This window comes from Myotis davidii, unplaced genomic scaffold (genome assembly GCF_000327345.1).
Source record: "Myotis davidii unplaced genomic scaffold, ASM32734v1 scaffold175, whole genome shotgun sequence".
NCBI lineage: Eukaryota > Metazoa > Chordata > Mammalia > Chiroptera > Vespertilionidae > Myotis > Myotis davidii.
In genome coordinates, this window is record NW_006286972.1 from 3,821,111 (window position 1) to 3,837,553 (window position 16,443).

The window sequence follows — 16,443 nt, forward strand, 5'->3', positions numbered from 1 at the left end:
TGCAGTCTTTGGGAGCAGGCTCCTTCTGGGTCCTTCCCCTTCCTGATATGGGTTAACACTGGCCCGCCTCACTGGGCTGCTCACACACCAGCCCAGAGGACATGCCTCCGGGGGCTCTAGGAACCAGTCATGTGAAAACGTAAGACTTGAAACATTAAATAAACCACATGACCTGAGTGTGAGGGGCTCCTGATTCCAAACTGGTGGTGTGTGTGTGTGTTAGGGGGGTGGGGGGTGCTGGGGTCTAGTAGGAGGCCAAGAAGGGGGACCAGCAAACGAAGGGACCCAACCTGGGCCCACCATGTCCTTGATGCCGCTCCTCCCATGACCCTCTGTCCTCATGCCAAGTGGGGCAGCTGAGCAGCAGCCCAACAGGTGGGGTCCGGTGGAAAGGCCGCAGCTTGGAGCCAGCTTGGCAAGGAGGGTCAGAAACACTCCTGGCCTAGGCGGGGCTGCTGGAGCTGGCTGAATGGGGCATCTCAGGGCACCATGAGAGTCGTGGAGAGTGTACACAAGGGTTGGCTCAAGTCATGGCCGATGGTGTGGGTCAGACTGATGAATTGGTTGGTCCCTGGGCATGTCCACAGAGGCCACTGCTGCCCCTCTGACCCCGCTGGGAAGGGCAGCACTGAGCCCAGGGCCCAGCACCATTTCCCATTTGTGCTTAGAGATCAAGCAAGACTTCATGGATTGGTTGGGGGGTTGGTGGGATCTCTTCTGGTCACTGACCCCACAATCAGGGCTCTGTGCCTTTGCACTGGGATACCACCCCCCCCCTCGCCCCCCGCCCCCACAAGAACACCATCAGCAGCTGGCTCAGCTGCTCCCTCTGAGCCCCTCCATGTGCATTGTGCTGCTCAAACCCAGAACCACCTCCAGGCTCCCAGAACCACCTTTCTCTGCTGCTCCCAAGCACCTTGGCCACCAGGGCAGAGATGGCATCTGTTCCCAGGGCACAGTGAGGCCTTCTCTGTGTAGTGTGCAAAGCCCCTTGGGGTCAGACACCTCCCAGAGCCTGGCCAGCTGCAGCACCTGTGGGGAGAGCATGGTGGTACTGGGTGTGAGCTCAGGGCAGGCCACCTGCATGGGCCTGGGAAGCCTGCTGCCCCAGGGAGACCTGAGAAAGGTCATCCACGTACACCTGATGCATCTGTGTACACCGGGGGATGTCCATGCATACCCATGCACAGCCGTGTGCATCTGTATATTGCACACCTGGGCTCCCACTTGGGGGTGTGAGGACTTAGGCCCCAGAGAACTGGTCTCAGGACAGTGCCGGCCACATGCAGGCCAGTGTCCATGTACATCACAGTCACCAGGACCAGCTCCTCTGGTTTATGGCTGCAGTGCATGGACAGCAGACCTCGAGGGGCTGGGCTCTGGCCTGCCATCCCTCCCAGCATGGCCACCAATGGGGACACCTACCAGCTCTCCCAGAGACACACATGCACCTCAGAATGTCTCCTGGAAGTTCTCCAACAAGGACGATGACGTGGGTTTTGAGATGCACTGTTGTGGATGGTGGGGAACAGGGCAAAACACACGGCCTTCACTCATGCACATGGAGCTAGTTTGTGGACACGGTCCAGTCCTGTCCTGCCCCTGCTGCAGCCCCTCCACGCGGCCTCCATCCAGTGCTCAGAGGAGGCAGTCTGGCCAGGGACTCCAGGAGTCCTAGCAGGTGCTCCCAGGCAGCGCTGGCCTGCATGGGTGTTGGGAACTCTGAGCCTGGAAAACGGGGACTGGGCCCGGCCAGTGTGGCTCAGCTGTTGAGCATTGACCTATGAACCGGGAGGTCATGTTTTGAGTCCCAGTCAGGGCACATGTTCAGTTTGTGGGCTTGATGCCCAGTGTGGGCTGTGCAGGAGGCAGCTAATCAGTGATTCTCATCATTAATGTTTCTATCACTCTCTCCCTCTCCCTTCCACTCTGAAATCAAAGTATACACACACACACACACACACTAGAAGCCCAGTGCACACATTTGTACAGTGGAGTCCCACAGCCTGGCCTGCACCCTCGTAATCTGGGACCCCTCAGGGGATGTTGGACTGCGGTTTTGGCCTGGTCCCCACAGGCCAAGCCGAGGGAATCCCATTGGTGCACGAATTCGTGCACTGGGCCTCTAGTATGCATATAAGATCTTTGGTTAATCTCTTCTCGCTCTTCCCCCTCCCCCAAGATTCATCAGTGTGTTCCATGTTTCCATGCCTGTGGTGTCTGCTCCTGCGTTGAGTGTTTGCCCCCTGGTGGAGGATATATATTTTATTTTGTTATGTTTAAAAAATATATTTTATTGATTTTTTACAGAGGAAGGGAGAGGGAGAGAGAGTTAGAAACATTGATGAGAGAGAAACATCAATCAGCTGCCTCCTGTACACCCCCTACTGGATGTGCCTGCAACCAAGGTACATGCCCTTGACTGGAATTGAACCTGGGACCCTTGAGTGCATAGGCCGATGCTCTATCCACTCACCCAAACCAGTTAGGGCAGATATATATGTACTAGTGGCCCAGTGCACGAAATTTGTGCATGGGGGGGCTATCCCTCAGCCGGGTCTACACCCTCTCCAATCTGGGACCCCTTGGGGATGTGCAATTGCCAGTTTAGGCCTGATCCCTGCCATCTTCCCCCCTGTGGGATCGGGCCTAAACCGGTAGTTGCACATCCCTCTCACAATCCGGGACCGCTGGCTCCTGCCTGCCTGATCACCCCTAACCACTCTGCCTGCTGGCCTGCTCACCCCCTACTGCTCCCCCGCTTGCTGGCCTGATTTCGCCCCCAACTGCCCCCCCTGCCGGCCTGCTCACCCCCAACTGCCCCCCACACTGGCCTGCTCACTCCCAACTGCCCTCTCCTGCCGGCCTGATCGCCCCTAACTGCCTCTGCCTCAGCCCCGCCACCATGGCTTTGTCCAGGTCTCCAGCTCTAATTGCAAGTCCCTGATCTCAGGCCTCACCAGCTTAAAGGGTTACTGGATGTGGGGTTGGAGCCAGGAACAGGATGCTACCATGTCTGGACCCCTAAAAACACACAGCACAGCTATGGCTGGGGCTAGCTCTGCACTGTTTTCGACCTCACAGGTCAACTGGGAAGCCAGCATGGGACAGAGACCCCACGGGACAGGGCTGAGTCCAGGGGGAAGGGGATGCAGAGGCCACTAGCACATACAGCATGGGGGGAGGAGGTAATGCTACCCCCCGCCCCCCGTCTGGAGCCAGGGTCAGCAGTAGGGTGCTGAGCTTGGAAACTGCCCCAGTGGAAGGGGGTATTGCTGCAAGAGGACGAGGAGAGGAGGTCCCCCTTAGACCCAAGGCCTGAGTCTGGACCGCTGACCGCCTGGGGAGGGAGGGCCCTCTTTATGGCTGGCACAGTCTCCTGGGCCAGATAGAGAAGGGAAGAGGGAGGCTGTGGCTGGCCTGCAAGTGGGTCTGAGTTTTGTACAAAGAAGGGGTTCCAGGCAGAAAACCAACTCAGCCCCTGCCTGGGGCAACCCTCTGAGGGCCTGGGGTGCACATACCGCCCCAGGGGAGTGAGTGCCGGAAGCCACAGAGAACACAGCCAGGGGGGAGCATTATCCCAACACATTGAGGTTCTGCTTCCTGGCAATTGTAGACAAGTGCAAATAAAGTCACAGAAATTATTTGGGAAGAGAGAGAATGAGAGAGAGGGAAACGGGGCTGGGTGTGCCCCCTGGTGTCTAATCTGAGGACAGCGCCCTGCATGACCAGGCCAGCTGGGGCTTGGAAGCAGGCAGGGCAGGAGAAAGAGTTGGCACCAAGCTTTCTGTTTTAAACTTTTTAAAAAATACACTCTTTGGCTTTCTTTTATTTCTGGAGGATTACATGAAATGTGAACCACACAGGCAAGTGTCCCAGCCAGGTCCCCTGTCTGGAGGGCTGGCTGCCGCTCCCTGCCCGGCACTGGGGGTCTCTCCACTCGCCCTGCCGCCTGGCCTCCTCTCTGGCCGTCGGTCCATACACCACGTGAGCTGGCAGAAGCCCTACTTGGAGGAGGTCATGAAGCTGTTCTCAATGCAGAGGACGATGAAGGCGTTGTGGCAGCTCGCGGCCTTCTGTCCCAACAGCCTGCCCGTCAGCATGGAGGAGGCCTGGCCCGTGGCTGTGGCGGCCTCAGTCCGCCACGTCTCACAGTAGCTCTCGGTCAGCCGGCGCCCGCTGGGGTCTGAGCCGTGCCACACACTCTTCTGTGGCCTGCAGGACACAGGGGCTGTCAGTCTCCCCTGGGCCCTGCTCCTCCTGGGACAGAGGCCACCCTCAGGCAGAAAAGGGCAGAGGCTGCAGGTGGAGGTGGTAGCAGGGACTGGGGCCATCGCTAGCCACCGGGGACGGTGCACCCCGTGCTGCCACTGCTTTTGGGGGCACAGCACGGGGAGCAGGCTCTGTGACCCTGATGACTGGTCCCTTGGGGCTGGGTGCTCCTCCGTGAGGGCGGGGCACAGACTTGTCTGACACACGAGCCACCTGGGAAGAGCATGCCCGGGGGGAACAGGCGCCCTCACGCCATGAGGGACGAGGGGTGTGAGGGCAATCTGACAGCTTCCACCAGTGTTTGAAGTGCATACATCCTCCAACTGGGAAACCATTTGGGGGAGTTTACAGAAGCAACCACCCTCTGTGATGCCTGCATGGCAGACCGTGAGAGCTGGGTGATCCTGGCAGGCCCCTGGGGCACCCACCACTGGCCAGTCTCCCGCAGCAATGGGGATGGGGGAGGCTTGCCCAGAGAGCAGGCTGGTGAGGGTGTTCGTACAACACACGAAGAATGCTTTGTGTCACTCATGCTCTTCTGGATCGTGTGAGTTTTAAACAGTGAGCATGTATTAGGTAGAGGGTCAGGCGAGACAGGGAGGTGCAGCGTCAGGGGCCTGCACTAGGGCCGGTAAGATCCAGAGCTCCTCCCCACCCTCCAGCTACTGCACTCACGCGGGGGCACCTACCAGGCGGGGTGCTGCAGCACGTCTCTGCCGTCAAAGGAGAAGATGCGGGCCCCCGGCTTTAGCTGGCCCTGGGAGCCTGAGAACAAGGCCTCCCAGTTGGGAAACAGCTCCTCGTCCTGCGGAGGGAAGTGGGCGGTTTACCCATCTCTGGCCACCCCCCGACACAGGACCATTGGCTGGGCACCGTAGCAGACCAGGCACCTCCCCCAGCCTGGACCCCAGGTCTGGGACGAGTCCACCGCCCATGGTCCTCACACATTAGGAGCATCCGGTGAGCACAGTGGTGGTGAAGAGCCATGAAATAAAACCATGGGAAGGGCACTGTGGTGCAGGGGCCTTGCTGCATTCTCAGGGGTGTGACCAGCCCAGTGCCCTGCCCTCTGACTCCCAGGTCCCTCACCCCAGCTCTGGGAGCCCCACACTCAGAGCAGTCCACCCACCCTGAGGTTGACGATGGGCACGGTGGCACGGTCGGCACGACGCACAATGCTGTAGAGGTCCTGTAGGCGCGACGAGAGGAAGGCTCGGAAGGTGCCTGCCAGCCCTGCCGCACGCGCCTGCTGAAAGCACTGGAGGTCGGCGCCACGGATGCCACGCAGGCCACCAGGCTGTGGCCCGTTGAGTGCGACCAGGTGCAGCTGCAGGAGAGTGGCAGTCAGGTGACATCAGGTACAGTTCTGGGCGCCCCCTCCCCGCCTGCCCTCCCTTTGCCCTGGCCCTGCATAGACAGTAGGGTTGAGTCTCAGCACAGAGAGGGCTTGGGAGAGCTGAGTGCACCCGCTGGGGCCCTGGAGAACCAGCCTGGGGCCCTTCAGCCCAGGGCAGCAGAGATGTGGGCGCCCAGAAAGCAACGCCCAGCCTGGGAGCGGGCGGTGGTCAGCTTGAAGCGGCCACCTCCTCCATCTAGCTCCTAAGCAAGTCCCTGATCTCAGGCCTCACCAGCCACCTCTGTGAAAAAGGATCTGCGGGGCCCCTGTCCCCAGTGCCATCATAGGCACCAGCCCAGGCTCTCTGGGACCTAAGCAGAGACTGGCCTCGGAGGCAGGTGTCAGAGGGCATGTGCCCCCAGGGCCACTCACCACGGGTTGGAAGTCATGGTGGGTGTGGGCGGGAGCACCAGTGGGGTGGGCTGGCCGGGAGTGCACGTAGGAGCCGTGATGCGGGACTCCAGGGTAGGGCTGGGGGTCCAGCAGGCGTGGGGGCCTGACCAGGATGTCATCTGCCCGCCAGGGTCGTGAGGTGGAGGGGGGCAGTTCCCACCGGGGGTGTGGGTTTCCCTCGTGCAGCTGCACCAGCGGGGGCGGCAAGGCGGCCACTTCGTTGTCCTGCAGATTGAGGAATGGACAGTATGTGGGACGGGGCCTCCAACACCTGTCAGCACCACAGGGAGGCCCCCTGGTGCCCTTCAGGCTCTGCTCTCCTGCCTGGGCCTAGGTTCCTGGCTACCCGTCCCAGAGCACCCCTGTTCCTCTTCACCCCAGCTTGTGCTCTTGGTGGGGGGAGGGGGGGCTGGCTATCTTGTTTATGCCTAAATCAAGGGGATGTCCTCTGCTCACACACCCCTGGCTCCTGTGCACCCCAGCCACCTCCTTGCTGTGGCCTGGGGGCCCTCAGGCGACCATGTCCCCTGACCTCGAGGCCGCCTCCTCGCTGTAGCTCAGACACCCCGTTATGACACGGCGGGCCCCCGCTCTCAGTTCCTCAAGCCTGTGCTCCATTCCCACCACAGAGACAAGGTGACCTCCACCCTCAAATCCCAACTCCTGCGAACCCACCCACTTCCCCAATATTTATTCCCACAGCCCCGAAAGCCTTAGGACACACCCTATAACTTATTACTGTTACTTATATGCCCATTATTAGGTACTTAGTACCTGTGGATAGTTTATATTTATAGTTCATACAATTAACATATATTTACATAAAAGATTTGTATTTGTATAACTATGGTTCATATCATGCTTCATATATTGACAAACCTATTCTCTTTACTGCCTGTTTCCCCCATATAATGTCAGCTGCAGGGGGCAGTGGCTTTGCCCGTTTCCTGCCCAGCTGTACCTCATGCCTAGGACAGTGCCCGCCATATGGGAGGGGCCCAGGACTATGTGCTGAATGAATGAATGAATGAGAGAATGGACTCGCAGGTCCTCGGGCTGGGCCATATGAGAAGTCATGCTTTTTCAAAGGAGCCTACAGCTGTGAGATGTGAACGCAAGTACTCACTTCAGCCCATTCACCCCCGATCTCCATCTCCTTTGTTCCCCCTCCGTCCACCCTCCGTCCACCCTAGAAGGGTCTGTCCCTGTGCTCTGCACTCAGGATGGACGGCAAAGACTCAAAGGAGCAGTGGATTCTGACCCCAGGAGCCTGGGGAAGACGGTGGGCCCCCCATCTCCCCACCAGGGGAGGCCCCAGGATGCTAAAGCACTAAGTGTAGTTCCAGAAATGGGAGGCAGTGTGCAGACCACCACTGCATGCCCCACACGCCCTGGCCATCCAGCAGGCTCAAAGATTTGCACCCCAAAACTGACAGCTGGGAAAGAACAGGGCTCCTTACCGTCCCACGCGGGAGTGGTGTCCGGGCCTCCAGCTGGAAGAAAACACAGGGGTTACTTCAATGACCTGATTCACCAGCACCCACAGTGGGCAACCCTCCTGAATCCATGTGCCCAGCTCGGGCCTCCCTCCCCATGGAAGCCAGGGGCCTGTCTGGTGCCGGGCAGACCGCACATTTTCAAAAGGATGAGGACTACTTCTCTGTAAGCCTGTAACTCCTCAAGAAATTCTAATTAAAAAAAAGTAGCATGAGGAGCGCTGGCTGTCACTTGTCCCTGCGGGGTGTCGCCCTAGTAGGATGGTCCTGAGGGTCCTGACCGTGGCGGAGGGGGCTTGCTGTGGGCGCGGGCAGTGGCCTGGATCCCTGTGCCCCTTCCCATAGGCCTGGGCCTTCCTCCCCCATGCAGCGCTCCCCACCTTCTCCCATGTCCGACCCCCACGAGTGAGGACAGCGGGTGCAGGAAAAGGCCATCCAGAGAACTCACCAGGACCTTCCGGATCCCATTTCGGACGCGGACGTACAGCTCCTCCCTGTCAGCCACGAAGATGAGCCAGCCCTCGGGCACCTCGGGCACCTTGTCCAGCATGGTCTGGTACGTGGGCCAGATCCTCACCTGCTGGAGGCCGGGCCCAATGGGGCCCCACTGTGCTCAGAGGCGGCACTGGGCTCACCGGGTCGGGGGGTGGGGCCAGGGACGCAGATGGTCCCGACAGGTGTGGAGTTCAGGGGACCGCATTTGGACGTTTCCAGGTGATGGGGTGGGGACATGGACACCCTGGACAGAGGACAGTCCTTAAGACTGAACTGAGCACCTTCTCGTCAGGCTGGCCCCAGAGACACCCCGTGAAGGCAGGGTGGGTGAGGCTGCCCTCGGGAAGGGGGGGAGGGCACTTCGCATGGTCTCTCGGGTGCCCACAAGTCCGTGAGTCCCTAGGCCTCTGCACGTGGTCCTGCCCACTAGGACCTCCGCCATGACTGTCCCCTTCCCCCTGCCCATCTCAGTCACGGCCCCCAGGCACCCCACTTCTGCTTCAGAAACCACATTTCAGGTTTCTGTGTCTGTTCCAGAGCAAAGCAGGGTCCCTGTGGGGTCTACCCAGGACTCATCAAGCAGCCCCACCACAGGCCTCCAAAGGGAAGGGTGGTTGGGTAGACAACCAGGCAGTGAGGGGCAGGGGCAGGGGAATGCTTACCCCTGAGGAGGTGCCCAGGGTTCCAGGGGGTCCTGGGGGCCCAGGTGGGCCTGGGGGGCCAGGAACACTGATAGCTACGAGAGAAGCCAGAGTGAGCACGCACCAGCCCCAGCGGTACGAGGCTGGAGCCCAGACCACGCCCCGCCCAACTTACTCTGCCTGTAGGGGCCAGGAAAGGACGGGGGCCCTGGGGGCCCTGGAGGGCCAGGAGGTCCCGGAGGCCCCTGGCGCCCTTCATAGCCAATGCCAGGGGGTCCCTGAGGTCCAGGTGGGCCGGGCTGGCCCCTGATGCTCTCTCCTTTAGGACCCTAGGACGGACAAGACAAGTGCTGATGTCAGCTAGGGCCCTCGGCCAAGGCCACTGAAGTCTGAGGGAGGCATCTGCCAAGAACCCCTGCGGGAAGCACGGCCCCTGAGCCATGTCACCTCCCTCCCCATGCCCCAAGGCCCGGGAGGACACCCCATCCCTTCCCCGCGTCCGTTGCTGGGGTTTGACCCCAGCTCGTGCACCAGAGCAGCCTCTGAACACAGGTGTGGCCCCCAAGGGCCCCTGATCTCCCTCCACCCAAGGCAGAAGCTGGGCCCACTGTTCCCTGGAATCTTTCAGGGCCAGGGGTCTCCCTGAGGGGACTTGGTGGGGTCCCCATCAGGAGGAACAGCGCCAGCAGATCAGGCAGGAGAGCTGGGTGGGGGCTCCACCCTTCCCCCCACCTCCCTGCTGGAGACACTCCCAGTCGGTGTGCCCACCCTGGTGGGGCCAGTGACTGTGCACCCATCGGGCCTGCCAATGCCCCCCCTAGGGCAGAACCAGGATGGAAGTGTTCAGAGCCAGACTGGCCCTGTGCTCGGCTCCTGGCCCCAGGGGCCTCTGGGAACACGCACAGGCCTGGGTCTGTGTGTGGGCACCTACAGGGTGGCCTGAAGCCCAGACTTACCGGAATCCCGGGGTAGCCTGGCGGGCCGGGGGGTCCAGGCACACCAGAGCCGAAGAATCCGCCTCCCCCGGGCTCACCCCTTTCTCCTTTCTGCCCGGTGTCCCCTCGGTCACCCTTGTCCCCCTGTGGACGGAAATGCTTGTTTCAGACAGGCCAGCTCTGGTTGCTGGTGTGGGGAGGGGTGGGTGCTGACCCCCGCCAGCCTGGAGGCGGGCAGGGTGAGGCAGCGGGGAGCGTCCGGAGCCCAGGCCTGGCAGGCCTTTCGCTGCACCCGGGGGAGTCCCCACAAAACCACGCCAGGGATGGCCAGTGCCCCACGTGGGGTGGGCCAGTGGAGTGAGGAGCGCTCAGCGCAGGGGTCAGGGGTCACCCACCTTCAGTTCAGCTTCTAGCTGGAGGAAGTCGAACGGGAACTGGCCTACAGGAGGTGTCGGATGGGGCCTCAATGAGACGCTGCACATTTATACTCTTTCATTTATACTCCGCCCGCAACCCTGCCCAGACACAGGCACCCACCTGCATCTTCTTTCATCTCTCTCCATAAACGTTTTGTATTTCTGTAGAGATTCTTTGCCTATTTTCTCACACCTATTGCCAGTTATTTTTTGGGGGGTGTGTGGGTGTGTTTATTAATGGTGCCTTTTTATCCCGTCCAGTTTTATTGCTGTAACTGACACACAGCACTGTCGGAGCGCAAGGCGGACAGCAGGATGACTTGACTTACATATACTGGGACGTGATCAGTAAGGTTACTTAACAGCCACCATCTCATATGGGTACAAACAGGAAAAAGTTGGGAAGTTTGTACCTTTTTACCCTCTTCGTCCAATTCTCCCTCCCCCGACCCCCCACCCCTGACAGTGACCAATCTGATATCTTTCTAAATGGTAACTTTTAAAAATTTCCACGTTGTTTATTTATGACTGGTCATGGATTTTGTAAATTGCCCTTGTGACCTTGATTAACTTAGTTATTAATTCTAACAGGAATCTGCGATTCCTTTTGGGTTGCTGGTCAAAAATGTGTTGTCTATGAAAATGGCAGGTTTATTTCTTCCTTTCCAAAAATGTACACCATGCATTCCCTCCCTGCCTCTCCCCTGGCCAGGCCCTGCACCCGCAGCAAGGACCACAGACATCCCACCTGGGCCCCGACTCTGGAGCCTCACAACCCCACTGAGGAAGGGGGGTCCGTTCCCATGGACACTCCGCCAGCTGCAGGGGAGCCCCTTCCCCAGCACGATGCTGCACCTCTCTCCTCCTCCCACAAGGCCCCTCAGCATTCCCACTGGAGTGCTAGGTCTTCTCTGGGAGACACACACTGGGGCCCAGCCCTGCTTCTCAGCAGGTGGGGTGACAGGACATGTTGCCGGGCCACTGTCTGCCGCCCTGGGCCCTGTGGTGGTGATGGGGCCAACCAAGTGTCCGTGAATCCAGCCCATGCCCTACAGGTCCTGTGAGGGCCCCCTGAGCCCAGAAGGGGTTTCCTTCCTCCCGGAGAGCAGGGCAAGCAACCCCCAGCACAGCCCCTCAGCCCAGGGCCGCCCAGCACTCTCACCTGGTGGCCCGGGCGGGCCCACTTCTCCTTTGTCCCCCTTTGGTCCAGAAGGCCCCTGGTGCCCTGAAGAGACGGAGACCCCAGTGCCCATTACTGAATGTGTGAGAGGAGCATGCCCCCTCTGGAGCCCGATCTAAACTGTGGGCAGCAAGTGGGTGGTCCCTGTGTCCACTCCCACCCAAGGTTAGGTCCCCAAGGAATTCATGTGCCTCAGAGCTGGGTGAGCAGGGGGTGCCAAGTCCTGGAGCATCCCCACCCCAGTAAAGGACCGCACACCCCCAGCTCTTCCAGGGCCGCCAGGAGCCCTCACCTGGCAAACCAGGAGGTCCCACAGGGCCAGACTCCACAAATGCCTGCAAAGAGTGGGCCAAAGATAGCTGTTGAGGGAGACACTGGGAACTGAGGTCACCACCCACCCAGGGGTCTCAGAGCCCAGAAGCCCCAGCACCCTCTTCGAGGGCACAGAGGCACCCTCCACCCCCACCTGGAGACAGCGGGGTAGGGAGGGGGAGGAGAGGACACGGGGTTTGGAATCAGGAGACCTGGTCACGACAGGAGGAGCCCCTCATGAGTGCACTTCACGTAACTGAGCCTCGTGAAACGGCATGTCCACCCTCCCAGGGACAATGGGTCTTGGGGCTCAGGTACCCAGATCCAGAGAGCTCTCCCTGCCCGCCCCCTCCCTCCCCCGCCCTGCCTGTACTTTCCTGGGGGCTGATCTTCTAATTGACTGTGGCCCCCGAGGCAGGTAGCCTGGTGCCCACCCTCCCAGAAGGACCCCATCTCCCCTACTCAAAGGGAGGAAGCCTCCAGGGGTTTGGGCCACCCCTCCCTGGGGTCTATGGGGGTTGGTGGCAGCAACCGAGAACCCTAAGGACTGGGGAGGGGTGAGCGAGCGGTGCCTGGCGACTTACGTTGCTGTCGTAGACAGGGTTCCCGGGAAGGCCTGGCGGCCCTGGTGGCCCTGGAGGCCCTGGGAGGCCAGGTGGACCCTGTGAGGGAACAGAAAGCTCTGGTCAGTCACGTCCACAGCCAGGCCATCGACACTGGCCAAGGCGGGAGATGTGGGCAGCAGCATTTCTTAAAGTCACAGTGGTCCTCCCTTAGCCACTGTCCAAGTATGGCCGAGGAGGGAGAGACAGAAGCAGAAGGGGGACGCACCTGACCAGGGGCACATGCGCAGCCATTTCACAGCTGCCTTTAAAACTCAACAGCCCCCTGGCCAGCGTGGCTCAGTGGTTGAGCATCGACCCATGAACCAGGAGATCATGGCTCGATTCCAGGTCAGGGCACATGTCCGGGTTGCGGGCTCGATCCCTATATGGGATGTGCAGGAGGCAGCTGATCAATGATTCTCTCTCTCTCCCTCTCCCTTCCTCTCTCTGAAATCAATAATAAAAAATATATATAAAAAATAAAATAAAACTTAACAGCGTAAAAAGAATTCAAGAGCCTCTCTTCCTTATTCACAAATGTGACCTCTCGTTCCATCACTGCGTCAGAACCCTGAAAAGTGCTGACTTCTAGTCTTAGTTTTTCACAACGGCCCAGTCTCAGTCAACAAGAGGGAAGGAAGCTCCCAGGGAGAACCAGCAACAAATAAAACACTGGAAGAGCAACTGCCTGGAACACGGCTCAGGACCACTGCCCCGTCCGGCTGAGCTGTGGGAGCTCGGGACAGGGACCAGGGAGGGGCGGGAGGGGCCCCAGGCTGAGATTTGGGGTGGGGCTGGGCTTCCCAGAGAGAATGCATGTGTGGCAGGAGGGGCACTGGGTGCCCGGTGTGTCAGAAGCAAGCCCCAACTCTCAGGACGAAATGGCTACATGCCCTACCCTGCTAACATTGCTAAAATAAAACCCTTGGCTCGAAAGATGGCAGAGTTACTGCAAGTAACAACGTGATATTGCGTGAAGACAACCCTGGAGCTCAGATCCCACGCTGACCTGGATGACCTCCCGAGCGGTAGCCAGAGCTGGTGTGTGCGTGCACGTGTGCGCATGCGAGTCAGAGGACAAGCACAGCCTGGTCACACCAAGGGCCCCTCAGAAGCAGCCTCCTGAAGACGAGCCTGGGACCCGAGGCTGTTCCCCTCAGGCCATTCTGGGTGCTGGGGGCCCGGTCGTGCCCTGTCTGCCCTTACAGGACACTCACCCGTGCACCAAATCCGACGCTGGCGTCTCCTGGCTCCCCTTTCTCTCCTTTGAAGCCATTCATCCCAGGACGGCCCTGGGGAGAGAGTAGGGGGGAACTGCTGGGTGCTGGCCAAGACCTCAGCCTCTGCTACCATCTCAGTCCCTACCAGGACAGACCCAGCTCACTCCAGCCTCACACCCCAGCCCTCAGGCCCCAGGGGGCTGGGCCCAGACACTCCTGTCCCCACCCCCGCGGCCTCCCAGGTCTGAGCTGTCCATGAGCAGGGCCTCCTCACCCAGGTCCCAAAGAGAGCCATGTTCAGGCAGGGGCCACCTTAGGTGGAAGGCCGTGGGAAGGATGGCAATCCACTCCCCTCAGAGACCACTGCCGCCTGGGGCTGGGCCACACTCCACCTGTCCCTCCACCACCTACACAGTAAGATCCTCGACCCTTACCGGTCGCCCGGGGAAGCCAATCTCTCCTTTGTGCCCAGGCCGTCCGTACGGGCCCTGCAGAGAGGAGGAGCCACATTTCAGGCGAGCAGAGGTAGACCCTGCTGTGGTCTCCCCTCAACCCGTCCTGAGCTTTGAACGTGAAGCTGGGATGTCAGCTCTGGTCACTCGTGCTTTCCAGTAGCCAGGCGGGACAGTGCATTTCAGAGCACAGCACACGCATGTGCATGGCGGGGAAGTAGGGCCTACTCACCGGAGGTCCTCGGAAGCCGGGCTCCCCCTGAACAGAAACCAGAAGCACTGTTAGGTGACCGCGCAGGTCATTCCCCGGGCAGCCCCGCGGGGTCCCCACGCCCATCTGGATGCCCCTTAGGCAGCCCCGCGGGGTCCCTGTGCCCATCTGGATGCCCTCCGGGCAACACTGAAGCACTGATCACCGAGGAGGGAAGGAAACAATAGCAGAGAGAAGGTGCTGGAGTGGTGTCTTGTCCCAGGGGGATGAATGGGGCCCAGCTGGTCCCCGAGAAACCTGCAGCTTGGGAGGCTGCCTTGCAGTGTCCTGGTTAGAGTCACCCTGGTCCTGACCTCAGATACAGTGCCCGGTGGGGCTGGCAGAGTATTCTCTGGGCCTGGGACCCCAAGTCCCGTGGCCATCCCCAACAATTCTAAGGGCTCCCAGGCCCTGCAGGCCTGCACCTACAGCCACCCGATCGGGTCCAGTTACTTCCAGGACCCACCCAAGGGCCCGTCTGGAGGGTCATCTGCTGGGGCAGGGGACACAGGGCACAGGCCCCTCAAGGAGCCCATGCCTGACCCCAGCCAGGTCCTGCTCCCTCCTGAGGAAGGAGGGCCAGGACCCCAGCAGCAGTCCTGAGGCTGAGAGGCAGTAGACACAGCAGGATGGGCCGCTCCCACTGGGCAAAGCTGGGGGCTCCATCCCCTGCAGGTGAGGCGGGGCCAGGGCGTGAGCCCAGAGCTGTGGCCGGTAGCGCCCCCAGGCCCCATGCAGGGCTGGCTCAGCCAACGGAGGCAGGATGTGACCAAGGGCCAGCTGGGCTGCAGTGCATCTGAGCTTGCAGAACCTTCCCAATGTGGTTGTGCAAGAGAAACAGACAGAGAAGGGCAAGGGGGCCCAGGCTGTGGAAGGTTCCAGAACCCGTGCAGGGCCAGGAGTTGGCCCCTCTCAAGAAGACCTCCCCCCCGCACCCCGCCCATGCTGGCTCCCTGGTCCCTGGAAATCCTGCTCCCCAGCTGGTACAAGGAGAGACAAGCAAGGCCCGGTGGCTCACCTTGGCTCCCTTCTGGGCAGGGGGCAGCACTCTGCCGTCAGGACTGAAGACCATGCCGGGCTCACCTTTCTCACCCTAGAACCCGAGCAGCGCAGTCAGGGAGGTCAGCTCCAGGGAGAGGGCCCTCCAACTACCGCAGCAGAGCCCCAACTCCGGGGTCCACATGAACTCCGCAGAACGGGTGCATGTAAGCAGGCCTGCCCGCGGGGGCTCTGTGGCTGGGAGTCTTGGTGGGTCCCCATGGGTCACACTGAGTGACTAAGAGGAGAATCTGTCCCAGATTTCAGGTAGGCCATGGGAGTGCCCAGGTCCCCCGCCTTCCCAAGGAGTGGTCACCGGGGTGGACCAGGACTGCCCCTCAGGGTTCACAGAGGGGGCCGACCCCTGAGCAGATGACATCCAACTCCTCACCTTGGGTCCTGGGGGGCCTGGCTGGCCATTGACGCCCGTTTCTCCCTTCGGCCCAGCTGGTCCCTGCAGGGAGACAGGCAGGAATGAAAGGCGGCTCGAGCAACCAGTCCCCGTGATGGCCACTCACACTCCCTCCCCGCTCATCTCCCAGGATGCACCTGCTTCGTGGTCCTGACCAGTTACAGGCCCAAGACCCCATGCTAGACCCTGGGGGCTCCTGCTAAGGGGTCAAAAGGTTCCTCACAACATGGAAACTTTGCTCCCTGCCAGGGCGGGGTGGGGCTGAGGCTACTTACGGGGAGGCCTGCGTACCCCGGCTGGCCCTGTGGGAGAGAGCAAGAGTGTCACGGGGGATGCTGACCGGCGCCGTGCAGCCAGACCGCATTCCAGGCAGGGCAGCACGTACCTTGACTCCATGGGTCACGGACACTGCTCTCTGTCACCAAGCCGCAGAAACACGAAATCATGGAAAGAAAACCACATATACAATTAAAATTCTACTCTTACCACTGTCACAAGACAAACAGGAAAACTCCAGAAATCAGACATGGGGCAGAGTTTTGCTTTCGACCCTCCTGGCTTGTGCCTCTAGGTCCCTCAGAGGAGAAGTGAAGCCACTTCTGGGAGCCGCCTCCTGGACTGGAGAACCGCCCAGGACCCTGGGACCAGGGGACCAGTGCCCCGCCTCCCCTGCTGTACAATGGGGGCCGGAGGGGGCAACTCAGCCACACGGGCTGCTGGAAGGCCTGGCTTCGATGAGAAGCCCCGTAGAACCAAGACTGGACACCCCGAAGTCCTTGGGGGTCAACCTATGGCAGGGAGGGCTGGCAGCTCTGACCACCGTCCTCCTAGCCCATCAGAGCGTGGCCCTTGGCAGTTGGGGGTCAACCCTGCACTGGGGGTCCAGGCAGAGCATGTGCCCACCCATGCAGTGTCCTTACGTCCTGCTCT

The 16,443-nt window shown here is 60.5% G+C and overlaps 1 protein-coding gene across 1 annotated transcript in view; it reads right to left on the reverse strand.

Annotated features, from left to right (window-relative positions):
• Positions 1-3,788: 3,788 nt before the first annotated feature.
• The window catches only part of COL18A1 (collagen type XVIII alpha 1), a 55,778-nt gene continuing 43,123 nt past the window's right edge, over positions 3,789-16,443 (reverse strand). The window contains exons 23-42 of the mRNA XM_015560679.1: positions 15,899-15,928; positions 15,789-15,815; positions 15,493-15,555; positions 15,082-15,156; positions 14,046-14,072; positions 13,796-13,849; positions 13,359-13,433; positions 12,121-12,198; positions 11,517-11,559; positions 11,207-11,269; positions 10,024-10,067; positions 9,650-9,772; positions 8,869-9,022; positions 8,715-8,788; positions 8,006-8,134; positions 7,522-7,554; positions 6,041-6,286; positions 5,402-5,599; positions 4,962-5,077; positions 3,789-4,215 (exon numbers count right to left, since the gene is read on the reverse strand). Coding sequence (XP_015416165.1) covers positions 4,005-4,215; positions 4,962-5,077; positions 5,402-5,599; positions 6,041-6,286; positions 7,522-7,554; positions 8,006-8,134; positions 8,715-8,788; positions 8,869-9,022; positions 9,650-9,772; positions 10,024-10,067; positions 11,207-11,269; positions 11,517-11,559; positions 12,121-12,198; positions 13,359-13,433; positions 13,796-13,849; positions 14,046-14,072; positions 15,082-15,156; positions 15,493-15,555; positions 15,789-15,815; positions 15,899-15,928 — 1,863 coding nt within the window. The 3' untranslated portion in view covers positions 3,789-4,004. The remainder of the gene's footprint in view (positions 4,216-4,961; positions 5,078-5,401; positions 5,600-6,040; positions 6,287-7,521; positions 7,555-8,005; positions 8,135-8,714; positions 8,789-8,868; positions 9,023-9,649; positions 9,773-10,023; positions 10,068-11,206; positions 11,270-11,516; positions 11,560-12,120; positions 12,199-13,358; positions 13,434-13,795; positions 13,850-14,045; positions 14,073-15,081; positions 15,157-15,492; positions 15,556-15,788; positions 15,816-15,898; positions 15,929-16,443) is intronic.